Source organism: Chlorella variabilis (genome assembly GCF_000147415.1).
Source record: "Chlorella variabilis unplaced genomic scaffold CHLNCscaffold_1, whole genome shotgun sequence".
Lineage (NCBI taxonomy): Eukaryota > Viridiplantae > Chlorophyta > Trebouxiophyceae > Chlorellales > Chlorellaceae > Chlorella > Chlorella variabilis.
Window position 1 is genome coordinate 2,340,216 of NW_005435087.1, and position 9,601 is coordinate 2,349,816.

At 61.8% G+C, this 9,601-nt stretch overlaps 1 protein-coding gene across 1 annotated transcript; it reads right to left on the reverse strand.

The window, feature by feature from the left end:
• Positions 1-8,230: 8,230 nt before the first annotated feature.
• CHLNCDRAFT_133519 (hypothetical protein) lies at positions 8,231-9,045 on the reverse strand (the record flags this gene model as incomplete). The annotated part of the gene is made up of 4 exons (XM_005852172.1): positions 8,231-8,257; positions 8,432-8,532; positions 8,731-8,854; positions 9,019-9,045. The coding sequence occupies 4 exons, from the start codon at positions 9,043-9,045 to the stop codon at positions 8,231-8,233; spliced, it is 279 nt and encodes a 92-aa protein (XP_005852234.1).
• Between the last annotated feature and the right edge of the window lie 556 nt (positions 9,046-9,601).

Genomic DNA, 9,601 nt, shown 5'->3' on the forward strand with positions numbered 1-9,601 from the left:
CACCTAGTGTTTTTCCCTAATTGCTGATCTGTTGTTTCTTTCGCTCATGCTGGGATGCGTCCTGCCTGTACCATCTTGCAGCGTCATGTGATCTGTTGACCTTTCTTTTGCGACCTTGCCTCAGAAAACTGCCAAATACGTTACACCCAAACTGACTCCATAGCAAAGTTCCATTCACTGTTACTGCCACCCGGACATTGTTGCACAACCTCCAAAGGTCCCCATTGAGCAGTCGGCTGCGGCACTGGCTGCTGATACTGCCAGTGCTGCCACCAGCAAGGCTGCTGCTGCCACGCAGGCCACGCCTGCTGCTGGTGCTGCTGCTGCCACGAGTCACCAGTCGGTGCTGGCAGTGCTGGCACCAACTGCATCTTGGAAGCCCGCTCAGCTGCCCTGGCCGCGGTGTGCAGCAGAGGAGGAGCTCTTCTCCCCCTTTGCCATTCGAGCGGATGACGGAGCGGTGGCAGGACTGTCTGACTTGCACTGCTGCTTGGAGGGCCTGGCTGTACATTGCCGGCCTTGTTGCCCCAATCTGCAGAGCTGCTGCCGCAGGTGGGATCCATTCCTGCTGCCGCACCATCAGGGCATGTCTTGCCTATGTTTGCCGCATTCACGTGACAGACTGCCATGGCTGGTGCCCCTTGCGCCCTTTCTGCTTTCTCCGGCAAATGAAGAACACTGCTCGTGGCAGCTGCCACAAGCCCCAGGGCCGCAGGCAGTGATTTCTGCTGCAGGTGCCGCCGTAGCAGCTGCTGCTGCTCCGGAGCAGATGGCTGTGGATTAGTGTGGCCCCCCACCACGCCTGGTTCCTGACTTTGGGCTTGCCCACCACCCTCAACAGACTGCGGCGGGAAGGGGGCAGCCTCAGGCTGCCCCTGTGACTGTCCCTGTACAGAAGTGATGCTGTGGGCCGCAGCTGCGCTCTGCTCCTGCCTCTTGTGCTGCACCACCTCAGCAAGCTCCTCGTCCAGCCGGGCAAGTGACTGTTGCAGCAACTGGAGCGCCGAATTGGTCCGGCATGATTCCATTGGAGAGGCATGCAGACCACAGGGGCTGCACAGGGTTTGCCGAGGGGCCTTGGCAGGCGTGCCTGCAACGCAGATACCAAGCACTCATTGCTCGTCATGTCTGTGCACAATACTGTATCGCACTAGGGCCCGGTCGTTCGCAACTCACCTCTGTTTGCCATGCGGGCATCCAGCTCATCCAGCTCAGCCTGCAGCTGCTGTTCTTCCTCCGATAGCCGCCAACCAGGAGCCATCCCTTGCTGCTGCTCCTGCCGTTGCTGTTCACCCACAATGAATGATGCGCACCTTCCCAGCTGTTTCACTTCGGCAATGGGCGTCACAACAGGTTTGTGCTGCTGCTTGGGCTTGAGGGGCAGCAGCGATCGCAGGCGCCGTGCTGCCTTGGCGCAGTCTATCACATCGTGCGGCTTGGCACGCCCTTGCTGCTGACCTTTGAGCTGCTGCATGTAGAATCTCCGACGCATGGCAGCACCAGACGTCTGCCACCAGCCCGCGCGCTGCCGCATCTGCTGCTGCTGCTGCTCCTGCTCCTGCTCCTGCCTCTTGGCCTCAAGGACACGCTGCTTGGCAGCTCTGCGTGCCGCATCATTCTCTCGGCGCAGTTGCTCCTGCTCAGCGACCTCTCTAGCTGCCCTCTCCTGTGTTCGAGGAAGCAGCCAGGCGGATGCAGGTAGGCAAGGTCAGCCAAGAGGCACACCTTCATCATACAAGCATACAGTATGTACCCGGGTCCTCCATCACCTTTGCAAGGAGAGCTGCCTGGGCATAGTTGCCCTGCTGCCTGGGCGGGCTTGATTGCTGACAGGGAGTTGATGCCACCTGCTGGCGCTTGCCGGCATAGCTGCCAGGTGGCAGCGCCGGTTTTGAAAGTTGCTGCTGGAGGAGCGTCCGCCCCCTGATCCTCCTTTGCAAATGATGCTGCCATGTCGCCGGCAGGTGACGGGAGGATGAGACACAGGCAGCCCGCACCATCGCCAGCTGCTCTGCAGATTGAGGGCCCTCATAGGCCCACGCAGGCCAGGCCACTGGTGCCCGCCGGTGCAGCCAATTCTGCTGCTGCTGGTGCAGCGGAGAGGGAGGCGGCAGCTGAGCTACAGCAGCCGCCGGCTGCAGCTGCATCGAATGCAGGTGTGCACCGGAGGTGGGCCCACATGCCACCAGGCCATCAAACGCCTGGCCATCCTGCTGCTGTGTTTCAAATGCTGCCTCAGCTGGCGGCTGCGTTGCCTGCTCATGTCTGTAGCCACCAATGGAGGCGGGGGAAACCCCCCCTGTCTGCTGCTGCTGAAGCTGCTGCAAGCCGCGCTGTGCAGAAGGATGGAGGGAGCTGGCGGCAGTCACAGCTTTCACTCGCTGAAGCAGGGCTTGGGCTTGTACCATGAAGCTTTCTGCCTGCCGAATCACAGCAAACACGGGGCTACTTGCATATGCATTCGGGGTTGAAACCGCTGCACCCAAACGACTCGTCGCTGGGGTGCCGGCTGGCGGCATCGACGCAGCACCATCTAATGGTGCTGGCTCGTCCACTGGAAGTGGCAGGCCAGCTTGCAACAGCTGCAGCTGCTCCTGAAGCTGCTTAAACCGTGCCAGTGCGGCAGCAGCTGCTACAAGTGAATCTTCGTCACTGCTTGGCAAGGGAGATGAAACAGTAAGCTGTTCCACAGTCACAGCCGACTCAGCTGGCTCAACCAACACGGTGAGGCGTGAAGTGGACAGGCCACTCCCTGTCGCTGCCAGGCTGTTACTCAGCACACTGCCACAACCTGCGGCAGCTTGGGGCAAGGGCTGGTCTGTGACTGCGTCACTGGCATCATCCTCCAACCGCGGTACATCCCCCTCCTCTACAGCTGCCACCAGGGCTTCCAATACCGAGGGCTGGCAGCTGCTGCTATGTGCACTGAATCCGTCGTGGCTTGCACGGCTTGATGGCACGGTTGCTTCTCCAGGCCGAGCAATGACAGACGAGGCAGAAGCGGCTGGTTCGTCAAACGTGGTGGCCTGCAGGCTGCCACGGCTGCCGGATGGCTGCTCATCCCAACATGCATTACGCCCGAGTGCCTCGCACGCTTGCTGGCTTGTCGCACTTGAATCGGCACTACACGCCGACCAGCTGCTGCTAGCCTGAACATCGGAGTCCAGCCTGGACAGCTGATGGCCCTGCTGCTGTTTGCTGGCCTCGACACTACTGCAAACTGTGCGTGGTAAGGACGGCGGAAGCCGTAATGCTTCTGCTGTTAATGCCGCAGGCGCTGGGAGCATGCTGTCCAGCCGAATGGGCGGCGGCAACTCTTGCGCTGTGTGTGGCAGTGCTGTAAAGTAGAGCTGGTGGTGCTGCTGCTGCGGCAGCGGGGGTGCAGCGACCCAGTTCAGTGCACCACTTCGTACTGCCAGCGCGGCTGGTGACGAGGCACTGCCGCTCATCTGCCACACCTGCTGCTGAGGTGGGGGGGGCTGGATGGCCGAGGTGTGGGGCTCAGCCAGGGTGAAGCTGCAGGGGCGGCTGAAGCCCGCGTTGACTGGCAGGCCCGCTTGGCGTAGCAGCTGCTCGAACCCCTCGTGTGCCTGCTGCTTGATGACCTGCCAGCTGCACGGTCCTGCTGCTGGAGCAGCAGGCTCGGTGGCGCCGCCCACCTGCTTGCGCAGAGCAATGAACTCGCGCAACTCTTGCCGCCGCTGTGCGACCGGAGAGGCGGCAGCAGCGCCATCGGTGCGCGGGGCTCCGCCCGCATCCCTCTCCTGCTGCCGCCGCCACATTCGGAACGCGCTGACCTCGATGAGGGTATGTGGAGGGTGTCGGCCACGGCACCCCCCGTGGGGATGCGGCGTCCGAGGTCAGGAACTCCGAGACGGGACAACGCCTGCAAACGGGCCGGGAGGCCCGTCTCAATTCGGCATTCTCAACGGGCAGCCAGTTTTCGAAGCGTAGACAATGTAACGCCATTGCCACGCTGGGCCACCTCTGACGCACCGAAGGAGCTACTCTACAAGTCGACAGTGTAGGAGATTTCCGGCCCAGATTCTGACACTCTGTCCCTACTTGCTTGCCCCGAACCCTGCTGCTGACCTCTGGCGCCATCAGCAGCCCGCGCGCGCACTCTGCATCGACAAGAGCTTGGGTGCGCCGCGACGTGATGCAGTCCTCGCCGACCCGGCAGCTCCCAGGTCCCGCGTCGGCGTCGGCGGACCAGGCGGACCAGCAGCAGGCGGCACAGCGGCAGCCACAGCCGGCGACACAGTGTCACTGCAGTGTGCGCTGAACATGGGCATGCACCCACAGGGCACTTTTGTTTCTGGCGGCGGCCGGCTGTGGGATTGTTGCTCATCATAATCGGCCTGCGCTTCTCCTCGCTGCCGCTCTTTCTGATGGTGGGCGTGCCCATCCGCTGACACTGTGAGGGGCCGGGCAGCTTCTGGCAGCTTTTTAAAACCCTGGTGTCACCTTTGCTCGCATGTTGGCCTCTGCATGCAACCTTCACATTGCACCTTGGGTGCTACACTGCTTGCAGTCACCTTCCTGCCCGCATTTGTAACGGGTTTGCTGACCGAGACCTCTTCTAGGCCACGGCGGTGCGCTGCAAGCAGGCACTGAAGGCCGCCTACGATGCCGGCGCAACAGGCTGCCATCTGGGCACCCATATGTGCATGCAGCTGGTCCCAGCTGCATGCTGCTTGCGCCCATGCCAGCCGCTACCTGTGGTGCGTCATGCTGCTGTTTGCTCCTGTGCCATACTGATCAGTCTCTGGTGCCTGGGACTTGCTCACTTCTGTGTTTACCCTGCTGCAACAGGCTCACTCTCTATCTTGGCCACCGCTTCGCCTGCACCGTCGATGACTGCATCACCGCTGGTTGGAGCAGTGGAGAGGTTGGATGCGAAGGGTGTTCACTAGCAAGCTGGCCCTGTGTGAGGCTGCATGAGGGCTAACACCTCTCGACTTGCAGACCCTCACAGTCTTCACCGCCCTTGCTCTTGTGCTGCAGCTGGCTGTGCGGTTCACAGAGGCGTGAGCAACCCTCACGGGGCACGGCTGTTTCAGTCGCAAGTGCTGACAACTTCTTGCGCCTGGTCCGGGCGGGCCCGCAGCACCCGCTGAGGGGAGCGGGGCGCAACCTGGCACTTTCTGCGTGCTGGCTGTGAGGCCCACCTTCTCTCCCCTTGCCGACATGCATTGCTCACCGAACGAGATTGCCATCGCTAAATGTGCCTCCTCGTATCCGTGCTCCTTGCAGCCTGGACCAGCTGTGGCTGCTGCTGGACAGCGCCAAGCACCTGCCGGTCGAGATGTCCATCGCTCTGGGGCTGCACCCCCGCTCTCAGCCGGCCGACTGCAGGTATCGGGACAGCCTTCCCTTCGTCGCCTCCTCGCGTTTCTGCCCAACCTTTTTGTCCGTGTGTTTCAACATTGCCTGCTTGCTCTCCATTTTGTTTTGCTGCTCCACTGGGGCGTGCCCCAGTATGTGCCTGCCCCGTTTCAGCGGGTATGCTTCAGACTCAATTCTCTCACCTCTCACTGCTTGAAGCAGGCTCCATCACGATTATAAAATGCAGTTTAACTTCACTCTCATTCATTAGCCCGTACGCTTGCAGATGAATGTCATGCTCGGACTCTTCCCAGGTCCTTCCACTCCCCACGTCGGCGTACAGCTGGCGGCGGTGTACAGCTGGCGGCGACGGACCCTCTTGTATCTGAGTAACCCGTGTTTGGTCACATCTTCTTCTTCTTCTCCTCCTGCTCGAATAGATTGGGCCTCACACCATCATCGTCTGAAACAACCCAATATGGTAGCACCAAGTGGCGGGCCGGTCCTGCCCTTCCACAAGACCTTCGCTGCCTCGGCGATTGCAGCATGCACTGCTGAGATCATGACCCTGCCACTAGGTGGGAAGCGCGTGCAGGAGGGTTGTCACGGGTCGCTGGAGACAAGGGAAACGCTTGCTGCTTGGTTCCCTCCTGCCTCAGATACGGCCAAGGTGAAGCTTCAACTGCAGCCAAAGACCGCGGCTCCCAAGTACAAGTGAGCTCCCGCTGGGGCGGCAGCGGCGGCAGGCAGCGGCAGCAGCGGCTGCCATTTCCAAGCCGAACCCCTACCGCACTGCCTGCAGGGGCCTGCTGGGCACATGCCTCACTGTGGCGCGGGAGGAGGGTGCAGGAGCATTGTGGAAGGGCCTGGCGCCCGGTAAGCCGCAGGTGCAGGCTTCTGGGCGGCATCAGCAGGGGTGCCCGTTTGTGTCTACCACCCTTTGCTGCCTGTAGCCCACCGAAGCAGTGTGGATGCAAGCTTTGCTGCGCCCAAGAAATGTACCATGTTGTTGGTGCCCCAGCCATCAGATACCCGCCAGCCTGCTGCTTGTCGGGGTCGCGGCGGCCTGTACGCTTTGCTGCTGCTGCTGAGACCCCTGCCCGCCACCCTCCCGCTGCCACTCCCTGCAGGCTTGCAGCGGCAGGTGGTGTACGGCGGCCTACGCATCGGCCTGTATGAGCCCATCCGGAATGCCATGGTGGGCAAGGACCACACTGGGGATGTGTCGCTCGGAATCAAGATTGCGGCGGGCCTGACCACCGGCGCCATCGGCATTTCCGTGGCCTCACCCACTGATCTGGTCAAGGTGGGCGGGCAGGCAGCGTGCAGCCAGCTTTGCCAGGTTTCGCTGCCCACATGGAGGGCGTTGCTTGTGCCTGCCCAACCATCCACCCCTGCCCTTCCCGCAGGTGCGCATGCAAGCGGCAGGCCGCCTGCCAGATGGCCACCCTCGCAAGTACACCTCCTCAATAGCCGCCTACCGCAGCATCATCACCACAGAGGGCGTGGGGGCGCTGTGGACTGGGCTGGGCCCGAACATTGCCCGCAATGCCATCATCAATGCCGCTGAGCTGGCCAGCTACGATCAGATCAAGGAGTCGCTGCTTAAGTGCGTGGGCTTTGGTGCCGAGCTGGTGTTTTTGGGCCCAGGGCCATCCGTGTTCCGTCGGTTGGCAAGGCCATGCCTCGTCACCTTGATCGATTGCCGTCAAGCTGCTGGCTCCCGCACCTGCACCTGCCCTGCAGGAGCGGCATGTTCCAGGACAACATCTACTGCCACGTCACCTCTGGCCTCGGCGCCGGCCTGTTTGCGGTCATCTGCGGTAGCCCTGTGGATGTGGTCAAGTCGCGCATGATGGGTGGGCTGGGGCCTTCTGCCTTTGCCGTGCGTCATTTTGTCTTTCCTGGAAGCCTCCTGCATGCGTCGTGCACCGGCCAGTCCCTGCGCATGCCGGCGCCGCGCACCTTGCGCTTGGTCACCCGCGCTATGGCCTGCCATGCACCTTGCTGTTGCTGCAGGTGCCGCGCCTGGAGTGTATTCCGGCGTGCTGGACTGCTTTGTGAAGACTGTCAAGGCGGATGGGCCGCTAGCACTGTACAATGGCTTCTCGAGCAACTTTGCCCGATTGGGCAGCTGGAAGTGAGTATGTTGCGACTCCGAGGTTTTTGAGCTTTCCGGGCGTGTAAAATGTACTGACACGCTTGATGATCACTGACATGCTGCCCTGCTGATTGCACTCCCTGCAGCACCATCATGTTCCTGGTGCTGGAGCAGGTGAAGCGCGCTATGGCCTGAGGTCAGAACACACACGCACAGTCCTGGCAAATTGCCAGAGAGGCTCTTGGATTGCCGGGGCAGTCCTGCAGCCTACATCCAGCCATCGTGCAGCCTCCATCCATTGCCTCTGAACAATTGTTCCATACCTTGCTGCACTTTCAAAATTATGATTCATCCAGCCTTCCTTAGGATACCATGTGTGCTGCTGCCACAGCGCGACGCATTTTTTCCTGCTCAATCTTTCTTCCTGCTTTCTTGGAGACGCAGCATTTGATCTGCTGTGGGCCTGATGGCTTGCCGTGCTAACACTTTCCCACAAGGCTGCTAAAGGCGAATCCATGACGGTCGCCCTGGGCGCAGCAGCTCAGGCTCCCCCCCGTTGGAGGCCGCATCCGCATGCCAATGTCAATGCTCAAAGTTCCTTCCCAAACCCTCTGCCAAGCTCTGCCTGTAAAGGTGAGTTGCATTACATGCACTGCGTGTCTGCCGCGAGAATCAAAGGGAGCGAGAATCGGAGCACCAACGCTGTCGCACACCGCCAGGAAGGGAGGCTGGCCACAGCACTGCCGGCTGATTGGGCAGGCCCAGCCAGCGGCTGAGGCAGCACTGCGCCACGTAGGAAACTCAGTCGAACAGGGAGAAACCCATGTCCTGCAGCACGTGGAGGACAGGACACGCAGCCAGCAAAGCGTTACAAACAAGCAATATGGCAGCCTCAACAAGCGGCGTAGGTTCACATTGGACCGTCCTTGTGCGCCAGACGCGCTGCAAGCTGCAAACTGCCGAGTACAGCTCAGCGAAGCTGGCCAGCAGTGCTGCACACACCTCGTCCTCCTCCTCCTCGACCTTCTCCTCCTTCTTCTCCTCCACGGCGGCAGCAGCGCCGCCTGCCGCGGGGGCGGCAGCAGCCGCGGGGCCGCCACCGCCTGCAAAGGAACACATGTGCATGGGAAACGCACATGCATCAGCTCTGGGCGTCCTCATGCCCCCGCCGGCCTGCTCTCCTTGGTACACACGCTCGCCACAACATGCTCGCCACAACTCCGCAGGGTGTGCTAGCGGCAGCGAGCGCCACGGTTGCCACCCACCCCGCCGCAGCCCTTCCAGCCCACAGGGGCACTCACCGGCGCCCACGTTGACGATGAAATCGTCAATGGACTTCTTCTCAACCAGCTTGGCGAAGAGGCCGGGCCAGTATGGCTCCACCTCGATGCCGGCGGCCTTGGTCAGGGTGGTGATGTTCTCGGGCTGCAGGCAAGCAGGGCGAAGGTGTGTGAGCACGGGCGCGTCCCTGCCAGGCCCGAAGCCGCCTGCATGACATGCTGCGGCCTGCATGGCTGCCGATGCCGCCGCCCCCCCCAACTTGCCGTGATCTCCAGCCCGTCGTCATGAAGAATCAGCGCCGCGTAAACGCAGGCAAGCTCCGACTTGTTAGCCATGGCGGTGCTTTTTCTGGGCCTGAAGGCAGCTTTAACCCGAGGGAACGGGACCAACAGGACACCACAAAAGAAGGGCTACCGCGGGCGAGGGAGCTGCGCCAAGTGGCGCACGGCATGTCGGCATGTCCCCGGTCACAGCTTGGCAGGCGCAAAAACGGTCCCTGTCACGCCCAGCCCAATTGGGCTTGGCCCCCCACAGTCATGGGAGCACCTGGGGGCGCCAGGCAGCAACGCTGCACGGCCTGTGGCAGCGGCAACAGCGTGCCGGAGGGGCCTAGCGGCCCGCTTGCCTTGTTCAAGGTACATCGGCGTGTGCGAAGTATGAACAAGCGATCCGGATGGAGTGTGACGTCTCTAGGAGGCGCAAGCAGACAATTCCCCATCTGTTCCTCCTTGCCGCCACAACACTCTGCCGCCGCTCCCTGCAGTGCGGTTGGTGCGCGGCTTTGAACAACCTAGCCGCGGAGGGCAGCTCTCCGACCACCCCTGACCCAGCTGCGCCGCGGCTGGTGATGGACAAGGTAGGCACCAGCCCGCGGGCGCACCCTGTCGTCCG